Below are 26,378 nucleotides of genomic sequence, written 5' to 3' on the forward strand. Positions count from 1 at the left end.
TACAGCCATCAATGGAAGTCACGTGATCTGAAGACAAGCTCAGATATCAGAATAATAGCTATAACTGCTGTTTTTTCTGGTACAACAGAATATATTATATTTCTATGAGTTGTTCACAATGTTTTTATTGTAAAATAAAGATATCATACGAAGAGTTATTATCCCTTTAAAAATTATTCAAAGAGGCAAACGAAAAATAAGGCTGGACCTTGCACACCTGAAGTGCGATTCAACTCTCCGGGAAAAATATCGTGTAGCGGTCGAAAATAAGTTTGAAAGTCTAGAATGGTCCAACGAAATCGAGCAGAATTGGGAAAATTTAAAAATGTGTATAACAGAAGCAGCAGAAAAAGAAATACTTAAAAAGAAAACAGAAGCAAAACAAACCTGGATGACAGAGGAAATTCTTACTCTAATGGACAAACGAAGAGAAGCAGAGAACAACAAAGCTGAATATAAAAAACTGAATCATGAAATCAAAACAAAATGTAACAAAGCAAAGGAAGAATGGCTGGAAGATAAATGCAGAGAAATTGATATTCAACAAAGGTTTGACTCTCAGATTCTACACAAAAACGTTGAAGAAATAACGGGAAGAAAAAGAACATGTACGGCGACAGGCTGTTTAAACGCTAAAGATGACACTGTAATCATGGACAAAGAAGGCATACTTAATCGCTGGGCGGAATACATCCAGGACCTCTTTGAGGACGATTCCAGAGACGAAAATTTTACAGTAAAGAACAACTTTGAAGGTCCCTCAATTATGCAAGATGAGGTTAGGAAAGCAATGGAAAGAATGAAGAAAGGCAAAGCTACAGGCCCAGATGATATCTCAATCGAACACCTAGAAGCCCTCGGCTCTTTTGGCATCAAAACTCTTACAGATCTTTTAAACGATATTTACAACTCTGGCAGGATTCCAAAAGATTTATACAAATCGGTGTTTATTGCCCTCCCGAAGAAACCCGGTGCCATTGAATGCGAGCTCCACAGAACGATTAGTCTTATGAGCCATGTAACTAAAATTCTCCTTACAGTAATTATTATGAGAGCAAGAAACCGAATTCAGCCTGAGATAGCAAAAGAGCAATGTGGCTTTGTCGAATGAAAAGGCACGACAAATGCAATATATATACTACGAACACTGTTAGAAAGGTCTTTGGAAATGCAAAAAGAGGTATACCTCTGCTTCATAGACTACACTAAAGCTTTCGACAGGGTGACGCACTGTGAATTATTGAAACAACTCGAGCATTTAAACCTGGACGGAAAGGATATTAGAATTATCAAAAACTTATATTGGGAACAGAAAGCTGCTATGCGGGTCGATAACGACTTAAACTCATTCCAAAAAATTAAAAGGGGCGTCCGGCAAGGGTGTGTACTGTCTCCTGATCTGTTCTCTCTCTACAGTGAAGAGTTAAACAGCAAGAAGACGGAAGTAATGGTAGTTAGCCGAAAGAAAGAAATAGCTAACTGTAAAATTTACACAAACGGAACAGAACTAAAACAAACCCTTTTTTTAAATACCTAGGAACTCGCATTGCAGCCGATGGGCGCAGCGACACGGAAATAAAATCAAGGATTGCTCAAGCAAAGGCAGCTTTTCAAAAAATGAAATCAGTTTTAACCAACAAACATCTATCAATTATCACGAGAAAGAAAGTTTTACAATGTTACATCGAACCTATTCTTATGTATGGATGCGAAGCTTGGACCCTAAGTAAACAAATGAAGAAGAAAATCGAAGCAACGGAAATGTGGTTTTACATTCGAATGATGCACATACCTTGGACTGATAGAAAAACAAATACAAATGTGTTGAAAGATGCAGACGCCAAAAGATCGCTCTTTAACAAAATTAGAAAACGACAAGCAAAAATTTTCGGCCACATTATGAGGAATGGTGGTCTTGAGCATTTGACCACTACAGCCAAAATCAATGGGAAAAGAAGCCGCGGAAGACAACGGGAAAAAATCACAGACGGTCTGGTATCCTGGATGGGACTGGAGACGACAGTTGACTTGCTGAGAGCCAAGCGGGACCGAGATGTGTGGAGAGACATGATCGCCAACGCTGAACAGCAGGGCACTGAATGAATGAGCTACTTTCTAGGCAGTTGCTCACCAGGCTTTTAAAGTGTATTATCAATTGTTTCATTGACGGAATAAATAACTTTTCGGAAAAATCAGTGACTTGTCCTTCCTTGATTATCACCGGGATAGAGAGACTAACATCGGGAATAGACCCCCACGTTCACATACAATAAACTCGGTTGATACGCATATACATGTAGTGCCGGACACTTGCAGGTTTACGTTGAAGTGGTATGACAAGTTCCTCCCCACAAAAAAAAAAAAAAAAAAAAAAAAAAAAAAAAAAAAAAAAAAAAAAGTTCCTTCCTTGATCACGTCTGATATGGAAAACTTTCGATGGGTATTTCTTAGACGTTAAAGGAAACCCTTGCGATTTTAACCCCCTTTTTTTCTAGAAGTCTCGGCGTAAAGACCATGCAAGACCAATACAATACAAGAGGTTCTTCATGATCATATGTTTTGAAATGCTTCATTTTGCCTGGAACGCGTCTTGATTTCGTCTTAAATACATTCCAAGTGCATCATCGCTACATGCGGTGTTGTAACAAGTCGCAGACTCTGGGACTAAGGCGCATTGATGTCTTGCTCTCTTGTGCATGTCATAAGATTGATAATTTTTTGTTTTTTTTAATGAACATTTTAATTTTAATAAAGTCTAAATATACTGGGACTAATTTGCCTTACATTTGAAAAAATTAATATCTAAATTATTCATAATGAGAGCACGCCGTGAGGGAAGGGATTTTGTAGTCTGTCACAAAATCCCACTCAGGAGTGGATTTGAATTCATTATGCATGTATAAGTGAGTTCATGCAAGACATAATCACTGTGCATATTGTTCTCACCTTGTTTTCGATCTGCATTAGTAGAGACGACCTCGCCTTGCAACACAGTTAATGATTGTATAATTGAATCAAAATGAGTCATTATGATTAAGTGCCATTTATTCCTTTACACAGGGTGGTCCATAAAAAACGACATATTTTACAATTTTGATGCAATTAAGATATTTCCAACTTTCTTTTTCCATAAGGATGACCATTTTACCCTTGCAAATTCTGCAGAAATTGGAAACCTTAAAGGTAGTCAATTTGACTGTCGTTTTTCATGGACCACCCTGTATATTGGTACCACAGAGAGCCACGTGGTATTGTAACGAATTTTTCGTAAAGAAATATTTCCAAGAAATCTCATTAGATTTATTATATTGTTGATAAACCAGTGATTTGTTTTAAATTTAATGCTTTTACATTTTGGCTATAGCACCTTGCCCGCGAGTTCAGTTGGCACAAGTATGAAGAAGTGTAAATCCGTCCTCTAACCCGTGTCTCCTTGTGCTGAAGAGTAGTTACAGTTATACATGTAATAACTGTCAATATCGATCATTTTTTTTCTTTTTTTTTTTCACGTAAAATTGACACTCTGGGTCACGTCTAGTGGCGCGTTTTCTGTAGTATGTGCATTATGCACCCTTGTTCCATTATTGAACAGAAGCCTACATATAGGAAGTAGAAAGAAAAAAAAACTGCAATAAAAGAGTGTTATGGTACAGTGGTGCAAAGTGTGTGTGCCATTGACGCGATTCAGATGTGATTTTCTAATCAAAACACATTTCAACACAAATTAACAGTTATAAAAACATTGTGAATATAAACTACCACTACCCGAACTCGAGCTGTAAACTAGTCCTACGCCCGTCATACGTCTTGCATTCCTATGCTAAAGTTAGTAAAGACCGTCATAAGTTGTTGACGCGGGGTGAGGATAACGGCCCTGGTACGTCTTTATTTGGCATTCGGGTGAATAATTTTGAAACTGGCTCCTCAGTTTGCAGGTCTTACGTACTCAAGCGTTGTGCCATCCATGCATGTATGATGTAGTGATTTCTGGTTTTTACAAAGTCTTAAAACGTGTTCAATTTCTTAACACGGAGATCTCACTATTAAAGCGTATGGCTGATTGGGAAGTGTTTGTTTTGTCAGAAGTGAATGTTGCTTAAAACATGTATTCTAAGTTAGTATACTCAGTGCAATGCTGTAGCTAACACAATGACCATAACCAAGAGCCTGCCAGCAAATGTTTGTACTCGAATGCTGGCACTGGTCTTCATGGCTGCAATGCTGGGCGAGCACCGGTCACTGTAGAAATCCTGATGCTTTGTGACGTAGCTTGAGTTGATTTCAGACACTCGAGTGCAACCTGGATCGAAAAAAGCGAATTAAAATAAATATTTTTGCAAGTCTAGTTTGTGCATACTAAGGACCATCTGTAAATTTAATTTTATCCCAATTTGAAAATAATAACACAATTAAATGTTTTACAACAAGATCATAAGCAAGTCCACTATTGTGTAGTCTGTAGAACGAAAAACTCATTTAAAAACAAAATATACTCAAAGAAAGGGTAACTATTAAGGCGTTATGCAATCGGTGCCTTATAACAAGACTTACTGATAAATTAAAAAAAATTGCATCAATTGAAAATTCATCAATGTAATGCATTTGACAAAAGAACCTGTTAATGCCATGACAGACGTAAATTCGTTCGAGAGTAATCGCAGCACTTCCGTCACCCCTTGTTCTCCATCGTAGGTCAACCCGTACAAAACTGGTCGACCAACAAATACAGCTCGTGCACCTAAATAGTGAAAATGCCATACAAATTATCGAATAAGACACATAATATTTTACGTACCTTTTTTGTTTCATCTCTTCATGACACAAGTAGATTTACCAACAAGTAAAAAGATTTCAGGAATCTACATGGCATCCATGTTAGGGGCATTTGATAAAACTTTCCCGAATCACCTGGATACAACACTATGAGATAATATATAACGATCTGGTGCAGATTTATCAAGTAATTACAACGGTAAACCCACAAATGATATGCTTCTTTCTTCTAATATGCATTCACCAAAACTAACTATAACGAACTGTGTTTTTGCGCACAATTGCCATTTGCCAATACAAAATGAGTTTAAGATCATTTTAATGACTTTTTAAAAATTTTTGACTGCGTATATTTGTACATTCCTATAAATTGAGAGAGAGAGATTACCTCGATGTCCCTTATTCAATGTTGATTCTTGCTCAATGAGTGAAATGTACAGTTTCGATAGTATTTCACAAAAATAAAATAAATCAAAAGATTACAAAATAGTAAAAAGTTAACACACTAAATGGCGTTGTTGCCTGCCTACCTAGCGCCAAAGCAGTGAAAACGTCCCGGCCAGTTCTAACACCGCTGTCTAGATACACTTCACAGCGCCCTCTCACGGCTTGAATCACCTCTGGCAGAACCTCCAGAGTCGCTGGAACACCATCCAGCACCCTTAAAATGGAATACCAATATTTCAGTTTAAGACAATGTTCTCACAACACTCAAAACTAAGGCCAAGTTCTACACTAAACCAAGACAGACAGACAAAAACAGACAAACAGAGAGAAACGAAGCGTTACACATGGCCTCAAGCAATCGGCACGTTTGCTCACCTCCCACCGTGATTAGACACGATAATAGCGCTGGCCCCTCTTTCCACGGCATTTGATGCATCTTCGCCATTCAGCACTCCTTTTATCACAATCGGCAACTTTGTAATACTTTTCAACCACGTGATGTCGTCCCACGTGGCGGCACTTCTGCTCTTGTAGGAATCAGTGGGTGCATTTGGTCTTTGCCAGCCAGTCTTATTTAGAAGCCCGCGCATTATGGCGTACGTGATTGGCGGGCCTTGGCGGTCTATAGTTACCACAATGGCACGCGCACCTATAACACCAAAGATGCCAATTATTCATGATTGATATTTAACAAAAAAAAATTGATGTTTAAATGCCTCTTTTGAGAGAACAAAACTTCGTCTCAATATCAGTAATCTTAAACCATTTTGTAACACTAGTACTGCTCTTGCAACAGCATTTGGTGTCAGCACAACCACTTGAAAGCTTGCCACGTAATCCCTTAATGAACACTGGATTCGGACTCGGTTTGGGAAAATTTCAAGTGGGTCGACCATATTTGATCCACAGACTAGTTAGTCTGTCCTACTTCATGTGGAATATATATACAATATATAGTTTATAACAATGATTTGCGTCTTAGAAATACACTAGTTGACATTTCAGTTACCTTACCAGCATTCTCAGCACGTTTCACCCACTGTGAAGTAAGGTTCAATGGTCTTAAGATGTAAATTTGTTGCCAAAGTTCCACGTTAGTCTCATTGACGACGTTTTCTAAGGCGGTTGACGAACTAGCGGCTAATATCATTTGACGATTCATGTTTTTCGCAGCCAAGGCTGTGGCGATCTCCCCCATGGGATGAAATAAATTCTGGTAGGACATCGGGCAAATACCTTATGAAGACAAAAACAGTTTCAACGTAAATGATAGTGACAAGCAAATGATGTTTACATTATTATACGTATAGGATGGAATTCTCTGTAAAAAAAAAATAAGGAAAATAATTCCACATTCAATATATACCCGACCCGAGTGACTTACTGCCCCAATGCCCCTTGTTTATTATAATGGCGTTATATAGTGATGGACTTTGGTAAGCAGTTCATGTTTTATTGGATTGAATTATATGAAAATGACACTGGGCAATGAGTGCAGGGGGGGGGGGAGGGGATATAAACTATACAGAGTATCTATCTACGTTCTATTTTCTCTGGATCGAATCCTGCACACCAACCCCGGCAATCTTACATAATGTATGAAAGGCCACTGAAAGGCGTTAACAAGTTACTGTTTGATACTATATAGTCACTGACTGCGTTGTCATAGTACCGATAGGAGATGCCACTGGACGCCCAAGAAGCGTCGTAGAAGTATCGATGGTGCTGACATCTCTCGCCAAATAGCGGGGCCTTAATCTGTAGCGTTTGAAAGCCTCCATATTTTCCCTGTATGTGGTTAACTCTGTGCCTCCGATCTGTATATATTCTCGGGTTTCGTTGGATAGATTACTCTCTGCGTACTTTCTGAAGTCATCGATGTTGACAAGTGGAATGTCTTGCAATCCAAATGCCTGGGTAACAAATGTAATGCATTCAGACACAGATTACATCTACTTAGTCACAGTGAAGGACTCCAAGAACCTCTTACTTTTTTCGATGAGAATTTGTGAACAATTTTTTTTCTTTTGTTATTTCTACTGTCATTATTATTATTATTTGTACCTTGTTTTGTTCATCTCTTGTCCACCATTCCCCTATTCACGTATCACAGATTTATGAAAAGCGTGAGCGGGAGTACAAAAGTCGGTGTTTGGTAGATCCCCCCCCCCCCAACCCACCCACCCACCTTAGTGTGTACATTAAGCAAAATCAAGCAATGTTATATTAACAAAAGACATGAAGAGAATCTCAGGAAATTGTATAATTTTGTTGACACCTACCTTACTGCTAAATCCCAAAGCAATCAGCGATAATATCAAAAAGAAACGCGCCATTATTGCAGCTCCGTCACTCTCGTTGGAAATTTTAGCGATAAACACATCAGTGACCTAAAATTTAAATTCTGTCCTCCCTCAATCCGTTCAATGACCTACATAGATAATACTGGTGCTATTCTGATTGTCGAAGAATGTTAATTTAGAACAGGTTTCCCAAAGTTCTCGTTTCCGTTTCTTCTCTAGTTTTCCACGCTCTGGCATTTAAAAGGAACTAAAACTGTAGTACGGACCAGAGTGCTTGAAAATGATTGTTGGGACATGCTTGGCTTTCACTTAGATTTGTTTAATAGCATTCAAAACCTCAAATAGTGCTTTACGCTATGACGACGATATTAGTCAACCATAGGACATTTACCATACCATGCGCATGCATAGTAGTTATCACTCAATGAAGAACCTTAAAACAAACAGCCTCGGTTTTCATAGATTTATTACTAATGGGTCTTCCGATAAATATCGACAATGATTGTATAATTTTACAAATTTTGTCAATTCTTATGTTTTTCATAAGTACATCTTTAAATGCAGGCTTATATCATAAACAAAGATGCCTTAGTATAGAAATAGAAATCCTTAAATACATCAGTCAACACATATGCTGTGAATTGGTCCCAAAAAGTAGGTAAAAAAGAGGTTCAACCGTTTTGACCTCAAATATGAAAAGCTTGGAAGACCCCTGGGCCATCATATTTGCACAGCCATAAAAACATAAATTGCTGTTTACCTAAAGCAATGCTCAACCTTTACATACATGCAAAAGCTGAAGTTTAGGGAGTATAATGGTTCTGAAGACTGGAAATCTAATATAAATATACAATGTTTGACTGTTATATAGCCATTCCACAGTCAACAAGTTGTACATTCATATTTAAGCTACAAGCATGGGTTAAAATTGTCATATAATGCAAAGACATAACTAGCCAAGTACATTAATTATTGCCAAAATGCCAGGTAAAACACATATAATACTATGTATATCAAATAGTTTCATTACGTGGCGGGAATATTCACAAGAGCAGAAACGTGGAAGTACGTGAGCAAACTAGTATCACTTTCAAACATCAAAACATGTTGTAGTTCAGTGAAAAAATACACAAATATTGGCACAAATAGGATTTGCAGATCTCATATACAGTACAACACAAAATATACACATATTGCATATTATTACACTCTCCACTTGGCAGTCTCAGTCTCATTCCATAAACAGTTGCTAGCCTTTATTTACAACCACATTGCATGTTAAAAACTAATATATACAGGTATTGCTATCGAACTTTAAGGCACAGGCGAACCCAAATGTTGTCTATATTTTAAAAAACATTTCTGTTCTACACATTGATATCTCTTAGCCCTAAAATATATATATGTTGAATTCTAATACAAAAAGACAATTAAAATAAACATCACATGTACAATTTGTAAGCATTAGCAATACACCAAGGATATATCAAATTGTGGTGCACAATATATCTATTGTGCCCTCTTACTATTAGAAAAAAACTAGAGCAATTAAAAAAATGGCATCGAGCATTGTCCCAGATATAAACAATATGACACCTGCAAGACAAATATGTAAGTTAAGAAGAGTAAAAAAAAGAGATTCTAATGATGTTTCTGGCTGATAAGTTCTGTTTTAAAAAAATATGCAATAAAACCTAGCCAATTTTGTTTTAGTTTGATTTTTACATAAGCTCTGTAAGCTGTAGCTATGTTATGTGTGCATTCTATTGCATCACATAGTTATATTAAATATATTACTCAACAAAAGAACTAAAGCAAACCATTGCTTCTTCTAACTTAAAATCACATAGTAATGTTTTTCAATATTCGCTTATTTCGTCTTGGCTGCCTGCCCTTTTATGGCTTGCAGCAGTATCCATGTATATTCAAAGAACATTTAAATCAAATAACCTAAGAAAACTATGAAATAAGAACAAAACAAGGTGATTTTGCAACTTATAAAAAACAGCAAATGCAATTTTTAATTTGACTAAAAATTTAAAAGATTATGTACAGATGGCAATGCAGATTACGGAGTCATGACAGAGCCATTTTGGAATTGGCTGCCATATTGGAGTCCGCTTTTATGTCTGTAAATATGGCACACATAACTTTTAAGTGCGCCATTGTGTGCATGTGTACATTCTTAAAATAATTCTATAAAAATACAGTCTACCATCTTTAAAAGGCATAAAATATATTACAAAAGGAACTGACATTTCAAAATATTGAAATGTGCAATGTAAGCCCTTAGTCATATTGTTAAAATGCACAGCATGGCACCAAATTGTTGATGCAGAATCCATACGTATTTTACCATTGTCAAATACTGCCAAAAATTACAATCAGATACACAGAAATAATAATGATATTAAAATCCTTTGAAATTCATGCTTTTGACAATGTAACACTTCATGGCAACATGTTTTTTTTTCCAATATCACATTAAAAATGGAATACTTTCCATTGGAAACCACCACTCTTTGCGCGGCTGCAATTTGCCTATACTTAATTCTGCTATCTACATTTTGCATAACTTTTTACTGCAAGTTCAAGCTTATAATCTCTACAGCATATTTTCATAAGATCTCTATATCTATAAAGCCTTCTTTAGGAATTTTAACAGTTATTTTATTCTTTTCCCTCATAACTCTATTTCTTTGTTCATTTTTTATCCAAAGCAATTTAAAGAAACAGAAGCAGGAGAATAACATTTTACCTTGACACTGAGTCTATCTACTTTAGGTGGTTAGAATTTAGGTTGTAAAAATTTTTATGAAGCATTTGGGATGTAATAGAGATAAAATATACTGTGGAACAGCACAATTTCATCTAATGCAGTGTTCAAAACAGTGCAACTTACGCATTAAGAAATAAGCTTGTACTCAAACAGGAAAAGCATCCCCCCAATATTTGGAGTCACGTATCTGACATATCAAAATAAGTACACAAAACTAAAAGGTCAGTAATCTGCTGTTGTCGAATCCCTTGCCAATGCAAATCTCCGGCAATGCCTTCATGGTTTCTTTCACAGTCACATCTCTAGTGTTGACGCATAACATCTTCAATAAACAGTTTGGCAATGTCAAAATAGACTGGTGCAAAAATACATACTGGATACCTTTAACCAAGGCTTCAGATTTGAGGACATACTGCCTCCAAAGTCATTAAAGTTTTCTTTAAACACTGATCATTTTAAGAATCTGAGGCTTTGGTGAAGCTAGCATTTGGCCCAGTTGCATATATGTAATATATACTCCTGATCTGAAATTCATTCTAGACAATGATGTTGCATAATTTTTTAGACTGGGATCTGATTTTTTTCTTCTTCTTCTTTTTCATTTTGATCATACCACGGTCATCCTGGAACCGGACGACTCATTTGGCATCAAATATCCTTGATCGTGAGGGACGTTGACATATATGTCATCTAAGTTGACACGATTTTGGCCTTGCTCTAAAGTAGTTATTACGCTGCTGACTGCTTCAACAAGCTCCTGGAAAGTGGGCCGATCCTTAGGGACAGCTGCCCAGCAGTGGTGCATTACCCTGTACCTGATAAATAGGAAATAAAAATCAAGAAATTAGAACTACTCTAGAATAAAAATCTTAATTCTTTCTAATTAACAGGGCTCTTGGCTTGGCTTCAACCAAGAAAGTTTTATTGAGAAAAAGTTTTAAGAGAGAGAGGATGAAGGGGGGGGGGGGGTACTCACAGCATATCTGGACAGTACTCTGGCTGCAGTAATCTTCTGTTAGATTTAAGATATCTGAGGATATCCCAGTTGTCCACATCAGGGTATGGAGTGACCCCCCTGGTCATCAGTTCCCACAGTACAACACCGTATGACCACTGAAAAGAGAGGGGGAAAAATGCAATCATTTTCTTCGATGATATATTTCTCTATGTCGCCTTATCTCTTTATATTCTATAATAATTCAAAAACATATGTTCATCTGTTCATGTTGTATAATAACTCATAAACATACTCTTGATTTTAACCTCCATTTCACCACACTATTTTTGTTAGCATCTACAAAATAGGCCAGGCTATGCACCACTGCATGTGTTTGTATGCCTGTGTGAAAACATTAATGCATGTATCTTTTACCAATTAAGGCAATATTAAAACTTCCCCAAACATTTAAACTGTGTCTTTCAAATAATTCATAATCTGGCTTATTTTGCGTCTTCCTCACTGAAAGATTATAAGATTATAGCCCATACAAGAACAAAATAAATAAATAAATGTAATTTGTAGACTAGAATACTTACCACATCTGTTTTGGAGTTGTATATATTTTTCTCCATGCTCTCTGGTGCCATCCATTTCACTGGGAGTTTTGCTTTTTTATCCTCACTACTGTAGTAATCGTGCTCGTAGATATCTCTTGAGAGCCCAAAGTCTGCAACTTTGACGTGCATCCCATCATCCAACCTAAACATCATAAACATTATTGTTTATAATGGTAAGAAAATAAACCAAGTCCCCATGCCTGTAACATGACAAGGACCTGCTTCTATCTTCTAATACTCTCTAACTTTTGGGGCTCACATCAATGATTCAGTTGTGATTGATGTGGGTAGAAAATATGTTATGTCTCTTTTTTATAAAATTAAAAAAAGACCCTGTCTTTTTTATTGTTGCAAAGTTAGGGATTGGGGTCCAGGGGAGAAAAGATGCCATGTCTCTTTTTTTTACAAAATTAAGAAACAATTTCCTTTTTTTGCAAATTTAGGAGTTAGGGAGAAAAGATTTTATGTCTCCTTTTTATAAAATTAAAAAACAATTTCCCTTTTTTTTTTTTTTTTTTTTTGCAAATTTAAGAGTTAGGGAGAAAATATGTTATGTCTTTTTTTATAAAATTATTTCCTTCTCTTTTTTTGTCCAAATTTAGGACTTGGGGAGGGTGGGGGGTGGCAACCTACATGCAGTTCCTAGCTGCCAGGTCTCTGTGGACAAACTTCAGTTCTGCCAGGTAAGCCATCCCCCTGGCTATCTGTATGGCAAACAGGATCAGGTCACGGACTGTGGGCATCTGGAAAGAGAAAAAAAACATCACAATGTTATATCCTCTGTGATAGGTGGGTCAAAATGTTAGCTGCTTTGTGATTGGCTATCAATAATGTTATCTGCTTTGGAACATAGAACAGGCATGCTTACTGGCCATTGGTGAGGGGAAAGGCACAAACAACAACAGACACACATGAATTCACAGACACACACATCCACACATTTTCTCTCTCTCTTTTTCTCTCTTTAGCACACACACACACACACACACACACACACACACACGCACTTATCCTTTAGATAGCAATACATCAAAAAGCACAGTTCTCACATTCAAACAAACATCATTTGTAATAATATCAACAGAGACACTATTTCAAACTTGTCCTTCCTGGCTTTCCACTTACATGGCCCTCGTTCCTAATGTAAGACAACAGGTCTCCATGTTTCATGAAAGGCAGCACTACCAAAGGGGTGTTGTCAGTGTCCATACATATCCCCACCAGCTGCAGTATGTTACAGTGGTTGAAGTCCTTCATGATCAGCGCTTCCTTCAAGAACTTCTTCCGATCATCTTCAGAGTTTTCATAATCTTAATGAATAAAGGGAATTAAATGGGTAAAAGTCTGAATGCTGCCTGGATTGATTTAAAAGAAATGTATTTGAGATATATTTGGATTGTATTTTTTTTTATCACATTACTTCAAATTGAGCTCAACAAGATATTTATTTAGCTCACAAACAACTTAACTAATGGTACAGACTAAAATCTTTTTCCCTTTTTTACAATATATCAAGTTAAATTAAACATATCATAACTACCACCTAACAAAAAAAAAACAACACATATGAATTCATACTCATAACAAACACCATAAACAGTTCAAAATTAACTCACTAATTTTAAATTCTTTGTGCAATGTTTTCACTGCCATTAGCATTTCTTCCTTCTGTCCTTTGACCGTCAGATAGCCCTTGAACACTGTTCCAAAGTGACCTAAAGTAAAATAATAATGCAGATGACTTACTTTGTACAAAAAGAAAGAAGTATCAGAAATAATGGGTTAAACTGTGGTGTAAAAGTTACTGTTGCATGTGCTTGTACAATCTAACACACGCAGCACACACAAATGCACATGTACACACACAAGTGACCTTACTGTTAATATGTAAATTGAAAGCAATGAATATTGGCTAAAATACTTTTTACTAAATATTTGCTAGATATGCTTCAAACTCATTTCTTTAACAAATGTAATATCAACATGCACAATTCACTGACAGCTAGATCAGTTCAGTTCACAAACTGATAATTGAAACAACCAAAAAAAGTTTTTACAAGAGTCTAAATTCCATGGCACATTCCTACAACTAGATCATACCTTGTCCAATTTTTTCTCCTAATATCAAATTATCCCTCTCAATGAGAAGATGAGAGTCCTGGATGAGAAGTAACGTTTCACCGTCCACCCCATACTCATCTGAACCTCGACCACCTCGCCGACGTGACGTGATGACCCCTCGCCTTCTTGCTCCTTGTAATGGGCTGTATTCTGAAATGTGGTAATATTTATTGTTATTATTCGGTTAAAAAAAACAAAAATATATAAATATATAATTATGAGTAACTTAATATGACAAACACAAAAACTGATCATGGCTTTACTGGAAATCCTATTTCTGGGTAAACACCTTAAAGATATTTTAACAATTCACTTGAAACAATTCTCACAAAAGACTCTTCAAAGATATGATCATTATTCATAAATGATTGGTGGTCCAAAACAACTGACCATTGTCATTACTGCCCTGCCTGTGGACTCTCAAATGTCCATTATCACCATTCCTGTGCGGGTTGGCAGTATAGCGCACCAGGGGCTCGGGGGTCGGTTTCGGCTTGAAGGGCCCCTTTTTAGCTCTCTTTAGGTAGAACAGGACAGATGCCAGAATGATGACCACAAAGGCACACCCGGCTCCGGCCCCAATGCCCACCACCATGATGGAGCTGGACACTTGCATGTATCGCAGAGAACCGATGTTGAACTTTAAGTTGCCCACTGTCACCTGTTGAAAATACACAGTTCAGAAATAATGACCAAACTTGCTTAAATGCTACCATATCTTGTACTAGTAATTTTTTTTTTAAAGTGCACATTAAAACTATGTTGGTGTTTGATTCCTTTTCTCTGAAAATACTGAACATGTAATAAAATAACCAATTCCCTGTCCACACATGTAAGGGTTTCTAACACTTTTTCAACTTGGCACTTATTTTAGTCTTCAACAGTAAAACAGGGATCATCTCCACTAGGTCAACACACAACACCAGGTTGGAAAGCATGGGTCCTTTTTTTTTCCACAAAACATACCAGGGCTCCCTAAAAATTGCCGTGACCTTACTATTAACAAAATACGTACCTTGACTGGATAAAGAGGTTCATTGGGGCCAACCTGTGCTGGCTTATTGCCTGGTTTACATAACAAGTAGCTGGACTCAAGGGCGGTCACGGTGCATGGCGCTGATCCAATAGTCACACTTACGTCACCAATGTTGTGGACCAGATGAAGATACTTGCCCTGATGTGAAAAAAGAGATTCTGGATTAATTGCCCCTTTCCACACTAATGAATACAACTGTTACAGACTTGACAAGTTTTATAAAGCTAGAAATGCATTTACACACTGGTAACCGAAAAACACCCCTTGAAAACAAGTACATTAGTTCTTCATAGCTCAAAATGACAAACACGCTTATGATTAACATAACTCCTATCATAATACGCAATTTAGATTTTTACAAGGCTTAAAATGCATTAACACAATGGCAAATGTAAGAAAAAAATTGATACATCTAACATGGTGATTTACAAGATTACCACTTACATTTATCTTAATCTGCTCATCATCAATGTAAAATGGATTGGGGCTGTCCTTGAATGCAGTGTAGACTGGATCAGGGTATATCTGCAGAGGGCTCAGTTTCGGATGAGTCTGGGAGAAATTCCGCAATTTACTCACTCCATCCATTAGAAACCAAATATCGGCCGTAGTAGGTCTGGCTGGTGTTGGTGCGATTGCGATGAGATGGGTGACATTTGGGGTCACACATTTCATACTGAGGCCATCGTTTGCAGCTACACATGCCTGCAAGTAAACGCCCAAGTGAATGTTGTATTGCTTTTCTTGTCATTGTTGAACCATTTCTTCAAACTTTCAATTTAAAAATTTCAAAGTTTTAATTCATGTTAAAATATGCTATAAAAATCATGATATCACTTTGAGTTGCACATAAATGATTTTAACTATGTTTCAGTACACATACAACATTATTTGCAGTTGAACAGGTGATTATGTGCCTTCCACATCATTGATTTTTCAAAATATATGACCTCTGCATAAGGCAGCAATTAAAGACAAAATGAAGCATTTCAAAGGATAAAAAACAAATGTTTAAAAATCTTCACAACTTTATTACAAAAGCATACTGATACACTTACGAATGGTGCAGTGGTGGTTTTCTGTGGCAGGGACAATCCCATTCTTGGATTTGCCACCACGTTCAGGTAGGTACCACGTACTGTTATTGTGGTGCCGCCGCTAGTACAGAAAAAGAAAAATGAAAAAATTCCTAGAGCTTTAAGGTTAGATGATGAAGATAATGAATTAAACTGTCAAGTTTGCTATTTATTTTCAAACAAATTATTTTTTTAATGAAACTTACCTTTAAGTTAATCATAAAATCATTCTTTCAGTTATTTTTTTAAAACAAATTAATATTCTTACAATCAAAAAGTGTTGATTATATGCCTTTTGAAGCATGTACAATACTTTGTCCTGGATGCTTTTGAATATTGAAACGATTCAGAAGAAAGGACACAACAAAACAAGAGAATTATGACAAATAAAATCAAAATTAATATCATTACAAACAATTTCTAGTATAATCATAAAACATTAAACTGACCACCAGTTTTAAAAAAACCAAAATCATGCTCCGAATCATGTTTTATCATATTCACCTTAAGGTACTTAATCTTGGTGAAATAGACGTTATGGTCGGATCTTCTTTATAAGTATAGCGCAAGTTTCTATCACTCAACACAGCGCCATCTATGAAGACCTCAAGGCGGCCACTGCCAATGTCACGTTTTCTCCTCACCAGGTAGCGCCTGATGTACTTGTACATGACAGTCATGTTCCAAGCTGTGGTGGTGCACTTAATGCTATCTGACAGCGTGCTAAGATAAAAGATCCAATGCATTCTTATTAATTTATAAACTGGACATTACATGCAAATTTCATAGTAAATGGTTTTTAAAATAGGTTTTTTAAGCTTTTGTGTGCTTTTAATCTTACCATAATGTGAAATAAGCCCCACAAGACTTTAAAATGAAAAAGAAACTGACTTAATATCTTTCAAATTAATTTGACTAGCAAAGTAATGAAATTTTTATTCATGGAAAAATGTTATTCTAAAGCTATGTGACAAAATTTACTACTGCAAAGATAACATGTCACATATATAACCAAAATACAAATATAAATGACAAAACACTCATAAAAAATTGACAAAGGAAATAAAATTTTTTTGAAGTTAATTTTGATACTTTGATCCTCTGTAATATTTCAAGCATTTCAACTGTCTTCGACATATGGCATAAAATTAGTTATGAAAATGTACTTATATATTCATAAAATCATAGGACATGAAAATCTTTTATAAAGTAAAAAAGGCATCCTTTCCCAAAACAGCCAAAGCCCTGCATGCCTCCTTCTATGGAATAACACCAAAATCAGAACCATGAAAAACGTAGACTTCAGTTTGTCTTGACCAGTACCTGTGTATAACACATGGCAGGTTTGCCACTGTGACCGCCTGCCGAGATCCTATGTTCAAATTCCTTCCCTTGATCAAAATATCGGTACCACCAGATTGGGGCCCATATTTGGGAGTAAGTGAGGAAACGGAAGGTTGCTAAACAAAACAACAGCAAAAGCGAGACTTTTACAACTAGGAATCGTTTCAATATTTTCTATGGTAAGCAGTGTAATTTTTTTTACTTCCATGTGTTAGAGTTGCAATTTTTATTTTAAAAGTAGATGGTATTTTTTTAATTTGTTTTTTTGTTTTAAGTGCTTTCATTTTTTGCATATCTTCAGTGTCAGATGAGAAGGGAGTGTTTCAATCTTGTTACACTTTGGATAGTGAGAGCTTGTTAAAAGGGCAGGAATGAAATGTTAAAACAACCAAAATGCAAAGGGGGTACAATTATGTACTGTCTCCTTTTTTTTTCTTTTTTGCTTTTAAAACTTTTTTATATCCAAAAAACAAACCTGAAGTGTTGATTATATGCCTTTTGAAGCATGTACAATACTTTGTCCTGGATGCTTTTGAATATTGAAACGATTCAGAAGAAAGGACACAACAAAACAAGAGAATTATGACAAATAAAATCAAAATTAATATCATTACAAACAATTTCTAGTATAATCATAAAACATTAAACTGACCACCAGTTTTAAAAAAACCAAAACAATTCCTCAAAAGCAACACAAGTAAAATAACTAAATTTAAATCTCCACTAAGATAGCCATGCAATTAGGGCATATCACAACAAATAATTAAATGCAGTTCAAATCATAAATTATAAATCTGATAAACCACTTTGTAAGTATACATTGTTCATGTAAATTTGGTAAATAAGAGCCTAATTATTTAGGTGTCACATTAAAAATTCTGTGCAACTGTCTTCAGTGAACCCATATATACTTGCAAGCTTGTACATTTCAAATCTTTAATTTCTGTTAGGTTTTTTTGTCTTATGTTTACTATTCAATTCCAAGTAAATATGCATATCCAACTGGAAAAAAAGCAGAGTTGAATGGGGGCATACTCAATGTGGAACCCAATGAATAGGTGCTGTCAGCATTGCTTCACATCAAAGTCTAAAGACAGTTTGTTTAAATACAAAAATGCCTCCCCCTGCCCCCAAGAATTTTTTTTTCATGAATGATATAAAACTTCTGAACAGAAAGATTTACAAATATTAACAACATACTTACAAGGTTATGGGCACTATGACAGTAATGTAAATTTAAGTCTAATTACACCTCACACAGGTCTTACCTTGTATGCAAAGACATGCTGCGAACGCGCCTGGCCTTCGATCAGATACTTGACAATTGTCTTTGTTCTATCAACAACTCGAACATACACTTCTCTATCTATTTCTCCTTTGGCCGAGACACCAGTGGTGCACAGAATTCTGGGGAAAAAAACAGAATTCAGAGATACATTTTGATTTCTTCCACTAAATTGATGCTTTCGATTGCAGATGTATGTATGTACACTATCAGTATGTGTAAGTTGATCTAACTCTGCAGGGACTCTTGCTAAGTGCAATCAGCTTGACTGAATGACATCCCTCCTCTTGTTTACAATGTACTTGAACAATCACCAGCTCTCCTGTATTTTACTTAACCACAGGAAGAGGCACGCACTCAGCAAAAATCTTTGTGGAGTTGGATCAATCTATGTAGAGATAATGTGTCTATGGGAATGGGGTCTAAGACAGATTATCAAAAAAAAAAAATCAGAGGCCTCTGCAAACTCTCCTCTTTCATCAGCATGCCTCTGCCATTATCTTTAATTATAATTTCACCAATTCACAGGCGATGGCCGAGAAATATTGATAAAAGAGCTCAGACATTCCAGTGACCTTTGACCCCAAGGTTGCAAGTTTCCCCTCACCTTGAGGAATCCTTGTAAGTGACATTACACGTTGTGTCGGCAATCTTCACTTCCACCACTGCCTGGCTCTGATTGGAGCCAAAATCCCGCCCCTGTATGGTCATTTGTGTACCACCTTGGACAGGTCCAGTTTGTGGGGTGACCTGTGGAGTGGACATTTTTTATCAATGATTAATTGTCCATAAAAAAAATCAACCCACCTGGCAATTTTTCTCCATGATAGAAAGTCAAAGAAGACAAACTTTCAATATGGCATTAAATCTCACAAATATGTTTTACCATGTATTTTTTACAAGTAATTCATGTTTTCATTTTACATGCTTGGTAAGGGTCAATGTCATGCTAAAAGAGCGGATGAGAAGGTGCAATGCTTGTATAATGATTCAATAAAACAACTGACAAAAAAAAAAAAAAAAAAAAAAAAAAAACAGAAAAAAAACAAAGGATTCAAAAGATAAATTAAATTCTATGTAATAACCCACATTGTAAAATTGTCACCATAATGAAACATGCAGGTGAAATGTTTTAAAATTTTAAAATTATTACTATGAGCAATTTTCTGATTAAGATATCAAATGTTCTTACAGAATAGATGAGCGGTGCACAGCTATCCTTGGTCCATCTCTTGAAGCACTCTTGCCTCATCTTGCACTCGCCTTGCCCCAATTCGTTGGCACACCACCCACAATTCAGAGGATCTGAAGCTGTCACGCATTCTGAACATTCGTTGTACACCTTACAAGACTCTAGGGGGAATTTTGTGATCTGGAAAATAACAGGAGCAATCAGATTTAATATATGATTGATTTATTTATACCTTATTATTATTATTATTATTATTATTATTATTATTATTATTATGGATAGGAAGGGACATTGTCCAAGGAGAAAATCAAATCTATTTTCCTTTAAACAGCTGAACCTGAAAAACATTAATCAATATATGGCATTAATATAAAGGATTTAAGTGGGTGACACAAGATAAGTATCAAGCATTCAAGTCCAACATAATGAAAACAAGTCCCTATAGATGGCAGCACAATATAAACTATTCCATACAGTCCCAATACCAAGTTTGTTGCTACATATGAACAGTACCTACTACTGTACAGATATTGTGTCCTTACACTGCAGTTTACCATGTTACAAGTATACAATATGATAAATATTAAAGTTTAAGACAGCCAGTGTTAGTTTTGACTTAATGCAACCCACATTCACTGCCAAATGCAATAAGGACATAGGACCAAAGCAATAATTTTCCATTCTACATTCTTTCTCTGACATTCTGACAGGTCTTGCCTTATGCCTGGGACAACTTCAAAGAAAATATCTGGGCCAGTCACACCACACCCATGATGAATTCAAATAGTGCAATTATAAGAGACTTCCTTGTATAAAAACCTAACCAGGGACAAACATAAACATAAAAATATGTTCAAACACAGGCTACTGTGTGGAGATGGCTGATGGAAAAATGTTGACCTTCCCTATAAAATGAGCTGAAATCTATCTTTTTTAATGTAATTTCCACATGCATCATCAGACACAAAAATGGGAGTAAGTCCAATGATATCTGCTATCCTAATTTGATAAAATAAACATAAATAACAATGTACAAAATCCTTAAAAATGAAGACAAAAAATGTTTTTGCCCATATTACTGCCTAGTCAGTGATAGCCTACATAAAACCTTATTAAAACATCGAAAATGATAAGTCCTATTTTGTTCAATCTATCTATGCCCCCAACACTAAGATATGCATGTGACTTCAAGTCAGTGGTAAAATGGGACAATGAGAAGGAAATTAGGAGGGTGAAAAAAAATGAAAAAAAAAAGAAAAAATTCTAACATGTACACTATGGAGCCTAAAAGCAGTAGGTGTCACAAACCACCTGACCCTTATCTTCCATGGCTGCTCCAGTGCACTCTAATTCACAATTTTGGGAAACTTTACAAACAGGATTGCTTGTGGTTAATATCTTTTTGTATTATCACCCAAAGTGGTCTAGATTTAAGGGTTAACCACCCCCAAAAAGACACTCCCATTTTCTCCGCCATTGCCACGCAATTCATGAAAGCCCACTTATCACAAACATATGGAAATAGAGCCAGTTTAAATCGGTGAAATTTCATCAACATTAAAACATCAACATAAAAATCACCAATTTTATCTTCAACAACAAAAATACCAAATACTAAAATATATTTCATCTATAAATAAGATTTCGTTTGGATTGGGATTGATAATTATCCCTGTCACATCTTGTTGCTTGTCAATTCTACAAAATCAAACTTTAAAATACATGATTTTATTATCACAAAATTATATTTTCAAATAGCATTTATGGTGCTTTTACTGCACAGAATAGATCTAAAGAGTAGCCTTTTTTAAAAATTTTGTTGCTACCACTCAAAGTTCTAAATTTAAGAAATTATAACTTAAAATACGGTATCTTTGAAATAACAATTCCTACCATTGAAAACACCAAGTATAATCACAGAATATCTCTATAAGGATGATGCAGGGTATGTAGACACAGGAGATCTGACTTGGGGAAATTTTAAAACACACAATTAGCATACTTTAAATACACGAATTAGTTTTGGCTGTTAGTGCTCATTTGGTGTGTAACTCTAGCAGGGAGGACAAAATGACATCATGTTTTGGGGGCAGTTGTGTTTCAAATTTATGTGTTCAAGTGGCAAGGGCGTATTTCCTTAATTCTTGGCAAAGAGTGAGATGAAATATTTTCGTTAGCAAATGTTCTTTCGTAACAAAATGACTTTTTTATATCCTTTGCTTCAATGTCGATCAAACGTCTTCTTTCATTGGCATTTAATGGAGGTGACAATTACCCCGAGTATCAAGGAAGTCAAACAGAGCTAGATCAGCATCACCATGAAAACTGCTACTCCATCATCCTCAGGCCACATAAATAATATTTGCCATACTATGCTAGCACAAACCTTAGATTTGGGAGTAAAAATGTCCAAATTAACAACTCAAGACACGAATTAAGTACCCCAATGTGAAATTAGTAGGCACCAACACAGCACCAGAGTGGTTTCTGTGTCCTAATTATAATGATGTGCTCATGGCTACTAATTTTGTGTTCAGGTACTTAATTTGTGGCTTGAGTCATAAATTTGGTCACAAATCTGAGGCCCAAGTTCGCAAACTCCTAATCCATTTTTAAGGCCTGATCCTTAACACAGGGATGGGTTTGCAAATGTTTCTTCATAGCCAAAATTTCAATTTTATTCTGTCATTCTATCATTGTACAACTAGTGTCAAGTCAAATAGAAAGTAGCAGTGACAACTGGCAATTGGTGCTGAAAACAATTCTCTTGCAATTAACTTCTAGACACTGGTGTCAATATGCATTACGGAAACATAACTGGCACTTTTAACAGCCAATTCAGCTGACAAATCTGATTAAAAATTATTCTAAATTCTAGTTTAACCTAGTCTCTCACTGAAACTGGTGCAAAAATCAGAAGTGGTGGTTGTTCACATAATAAGACACAACTTTATAAAAGATCTCTAATGAGCATGCGTCGGAATCTCAGGTTTTCCGTGAAACACTTATGCATTTACTTGATAGTATAGAACATTGTAAAGTTATTTATTAAAGACCCTTCAGTAACCAATAATTTAGCATATAAAGTCAGAATTTTAAGAGAGAGAGAGAGAGAGAGAGAGAGAGAGAGAGAGAGAGAGAGAGAGAGAGAGAGATCCCAGAAATGAATAAGTAAATTATTATACAGGGACTATACAGGGACAGAAGGGGGTTTTGAGGGGGAGGGGGGGGGGGGGGCAAATTAAATCTCAAGTCTGTTATATGCATCAATGTAGCTACCAAATAATGTACACCACAGGAAATCTGGGCCATAAACAAACCAAAGTACACTATAATAGCAGGCACCCACACAAGACTGTATGCAACCAATTAATAACAGAGCAATTGTAGAAATTTATCTACTCCCACTATTTCCCCTTTTTTCCTTCAAATAAATAATGTTCAAACTTAATTAAAGCCCCAAGCTTGTTTTTAAGGCATCTACGAAACTCAGAGCAGCATGTCTGGTTGTAATATATAACAGTAAATCAGTGTTTTGGCAAAAAAACTTCCCATATAATTTTGGCAGCCATTTTATTTCCTAATCTCATTTCCTGGGCTCATGCAATGAGTGTTTTCTTGATAACAAATTTTCAGTAGAATTTTTGTTCTGGCTTAACTAAATCAAGACATAAAACTGACCCCTAAAGTTTTTTAAAATTAATTTTACCGTTAGTGACTTAAGGGATAATGTGATTGTTTCTGAGCTTCTTTCAGGCAAGGATAACTTGACAATAACAGGATAGATTACCAGAGCCCAGCTCAGTCCAGTATCCACTATAGGTCTTGAATAATTTACTTGAAATCATTTGACTTCAGACATATTTTCAATGTAGCTACACCAATACATTTTTTAAGTGAAACAAGTTACCTTCTGTAAATATTTATTTTATATGGTGAATGCTTCATATTCTTTTCAGTATGTTAAACTTTTTCCTTCGTTTTTTGTTGTTTATTTTCTTTTTTATATCCATCAAAGCTATCACAATTTATGAATAAATCTGGTTTAGTGCCAGCAGGATTTGGTGGATGAAAACGTTAACAAAAGGATATCCCTGCGTCGTTTTACAGACCACTGATCTTATAAGAGATCACACAAAACATGAACAACTGCCAAAGTGCCTAGATCCCTTCAGCTAGCTCATTTTTTATTTTGGATGCATTCTCATGGGGAATAAATATATTTTCTAGTTTCCACGTGATTTAACTGTATTGATCATAAAGTTGCCAGCCAAGCAGCACCCCACCTAATGAACAACTGAAAATACCTTCTTCCTTCTTCAGCTAGTTCCAGGGACCAGTTTAACAAAATAACCTTTTCTCGTAAATAGGTCTAAACTTTTACTTCAGTTCATGTTTAAAGTCACAGCATTTCACTATCAAAATTACTGATCAGAAACAATTGGCATGTCTTTTTTTTTTTCTGTTATAAAGAAAGGCCCAATATTCCACTTAATAGGACTACTTGTATCACCAATTTTCTTGGGGTCACAGTGGACATTTTGGTCTAAAAATTTAGATCAATTTTCAGGCTTAGGTTGATTACAGGTACATTGCACTTTTTATTGCAGAGATCACACCTCCATCAACTGTCTTTTATCTGACGTTACAGCAACTTTGGTGACAACAACAGTCAAAAGAAGCCCTTGTCTGAACCGACTGTACTGTTTTCTCAAAAGCTGTCACATGTTTACCCAGCCTTCACATGCAATGTCGCCTCACCACAGAGACACCCATTTGTACTTGATCGAAATAAAAATCATTTCTAATTGCACAATAATTCTGAGGCTGAAACCTGATACTGATAATTCCCTCTTACCCATTGTTGGCGACCCCAGCGGTCTCTTAAAGTTGCACGACCCTGAAAATAAGGTCAGCGGCAAATTTTCCACATCCTCAACCCTTAACAAGAAGTTTAATTGAAGAAATAAGAGTTTATCATGAGAACTCTTTTTGGGCCAAGGAAATTGTTCTCAAAAGTGAAGTAGCAACAGTTTAAAGAAGATACCACACATAGCTGAATAAAGCTTCCCTGACTCTTATAATAGCGTATAAGTGAACCACCTTGTGTTCAATTTTAAAATTCAAGTTGCAAAACTGACAAAAACTCGGCTACTCTTTGTTTCCTTCTCAAGCAAAGTTCTTTTCTTAATCTTTTTTTTTTTTTTTTTGCCAAATCTGTTTGAGCTAACACAAGTCTACAAAGCCTTCATAACTGATAAAACTTGAAAAAAATCATTTCCATCATTTTTATTTGCTTATTGCGTACTTCCTTTTAATTTTTTCTTGCTGGCATCAAATAACTTGTATGTCAAGAGACTACAATCTATCAAAAACAAACAAACAAAAATCCCATAAATTAAATTATAAGCATAAAAAAGTTTCATCATATTTTTAATCCAAGTAGAAGGAAATATCCAGACTCATTTTCAAAAATCAAAGCCAACAAAACTTTTGAGCAGACTGAGCTTATTTTACTGACTCTTGGTTTATTTCCTCTGTTTATTTTTTATACTGTTTGTATATGTCATAATACCCATACATATTTTATGGGTGGGGGTGGGGGATTATGGTGAAGTCTGAAAGACCCATGTATACAAGCTCTATAAGGAGCGGGGGTCAGGGAAGGGAAGTTTAAAAACCACCCTTTTGGCCAGAAAAAAAGGTTGACTTGATCTAGATTTTATACCATTTCTTTAGCTGGGTCAACTTAAGGGGTATAAACAAGGTCAAGTTTTTTTTTTTTTTTTTTCCAGAAAGAGATCCCCCCCCCCCCCCCTCCATTGACTACAGGCCTACGTTTTTTTTTTTTTTTTCAGCACATAGTCTTTAATCATCCAGGGGTCCCAGGTAACCGTTGAATGGTCCAGCAGGTATTGAAGTGGTCTGTACCTGTGAACAGTGTATCCAGGTGTTAAAGAGGTGTCCAACTGACCATGATGACCAAAGGGACAGCCAAGTGGAACTGCAGGTGATTAAGAGGAGATTAACTGGTCACAGACCAAGGGTCAACCACCCAACAGGTGTGGCGGGCAATGTGACCCTGGACTCAAGTTTTTCCACCCTGTATTATGAAGATAAGAACTTGACACAACTTAAAATGTCTTGGCATATCAATCATAACTAACCCAGAGAGTGGCTGTTCATTGCATTACTTTCTATGATATATAATTTCAATATAATTTCACATGGCAGGCCTGTAGCCAGGGGGGATTGGAAAGAACCCCCATTTTTTTGCTCAGAAAAAGGTCCCCTTTCGGTAAAATTTCATCTAGGTACACAAAGATTTCATGAGAAAAGGTCCACTTTTTCAGAAAAAGAACCCCCCTTTTGAAATTGCTGGCTACGGGCCTGAAAGTGTTTATAAGATTCTTTTCTGGTGGGAAATGGATCCACAGCAGTATTTCATATAGGACCTCTATATCA

General features: G+C 36.0%; 2 protein-coding genes across 4 annotated transcripts in view; both read right to left on the reverse strand.

The window, feature by feature from the left end:
- Window positions 1-3,278: 3,278 nt before the first annotated feature.
- LOC106151897 (uncharacterized) lies at window positions 3,279-7,762 on the reverse strand. 2 transcript variants are annotated; one of them, XM_024077380.2, is made up of 7 exons: window positions 7,503-7,758; window positions 6,893-7,133; window positions 6,235-6,456; window positions 5,596-5,869; window positions 5,304-5,434; window positions 4,616-4,738; window positions 3,279-4,300 (listed from the first exon to the last, which is right to left on the reverse strand). In XM_024077380.2, the coding sequence occupies exons 1-7, from the start codon at window positions 7,554-7,556 to the stop codon at window positions 4,125-4,127; spliced, it is 1,221 nt and encodes a 406-aa protein (XP_023933148.2). In that variant the 5' UTR covers window positions 7,557-7,758; the 3' UTR covers window positions 3,279-4,124. The 2 variants fall into 2 exon arrangements, with proteins under 2 accessions (XP_023933148.2, XP_086870707.1); XM_087014581.1 differs by lacking the exon at window positions 4,616-4,738 and adding an exon at window positions 4,796-4,908 and having other exon boundaries at window positions 4,163-4,300; window positions 7,503-7,762.
- A 209-nt stretch (window positions 7,763-7,971) lies between these two features.
- The window catches only part of LOC106151934 (hepatocyte growth factor receptor), a 35,094-nt gene continuing 16,687 nt past the window's right edge, over window positions 7,972-26,378 (reverse strand). For both annotated transcript variants that reach the window (XM_087014583.1, XM_087014582.1), the window contains exons 5-20: window positions 19,914-20,093; window positions 19,329-19,471; window positions 18,705-18,843; window positions 17,416-17,552; window positions 16,597-16,815; window positions 16,075-16,174; window positions 15,461-15,721; window positions 14,996-15,154; window positions 14,371-14,641; window positions 13,960-14,130; window positions 13,476-13,574; window positions 12,985-13,169; window positions 12,493-12,602; window positions 11,839-12,001; window positions 11,279-11,415; window positions 7,972-11,117 (exon numbers count right to left, since the gene is read on the reverse strand). In XM_087014583.1, the coding sequence (XP_086870709.1) occupies window positions 10,910-11,117; window positions 11,279-11,415; window positions 11,839-12,001; window positions 12,493-12,602; window positions 12,985-13,169; window positions 13,476-13,574; window positions 13,960-14,130; window positions 14,371-14,641; window positions 14,996-15,154; window positions 15,461-15,721; window positions 16,075-16,174; window positions 16,597-16,815; window positions 17,416-17,552; window positions 18,705-18,843; window positions 19,329-19,471; window positions 19,914-20,093 (2,682 nt within the window). In that variant the 3' untranslated portion in view covers window positions 7,972-10,909. The remainder of the gene's footprint in view (window positions 11,118-11,278; window positions 11,416-11,838; window positions 12,002-12,492; window positions 12,603-12,984; window positions 13,170-13,475; window positions 13,575-13,959; window positions 14,131-14,370; window positions 14,642-14,995; window positions 15,155-15,460; window positions 15,722-16,074; window positions 16,175-16,596; window positions 16,816-17,415; window positions 17,553-18,704; window positions 18,844-19,328; window positions 19,472-19,913; window positions 20,094-26,378) is intronic.

The sequence above is a fragment of the Lingula anatina genome, chromosome 6 (assembly GCF_051362555.1).
Source record: "Lingula anatina isolate TDL-2025a chromosome 6, LinAna3.0, whole genome shotgun sequence".
Lineage (NCBI taxonomy): Eukaryota > Metazoa > Brachiopoda > Lingulata > Lingulida > Lingulidae > Lingula > Lingula anatina.

What these genes read in the sequence shown, in the direction of transcription:
- LOC106151897 (XM_024077380.2), bottom strand. Translation starts at nt 7,556, where the DNA reads ATGGCGCGTTTCTTTTTGATATTATCGCTGATTGCTTTGGGATTTAGC. An exon ending in CTTTGGGATTTAGCAGTAAG is followed by an intron (nt 7,134 to 7,502) that starts GTAGGTGTCAAC and finishes TTTGTTACCCAG; the next exon opens with GCATTTGGATTGCAAGACAT. An exon ending in GAAACGTGCTGAGAATGCTG is followed by an intron (nt 5,870 to 6,234) that starts GTAAGGTAACTG and finishes TTGGTGTTATAG; the next exon opens with GTGCGCGTGCCATTGTGGTA.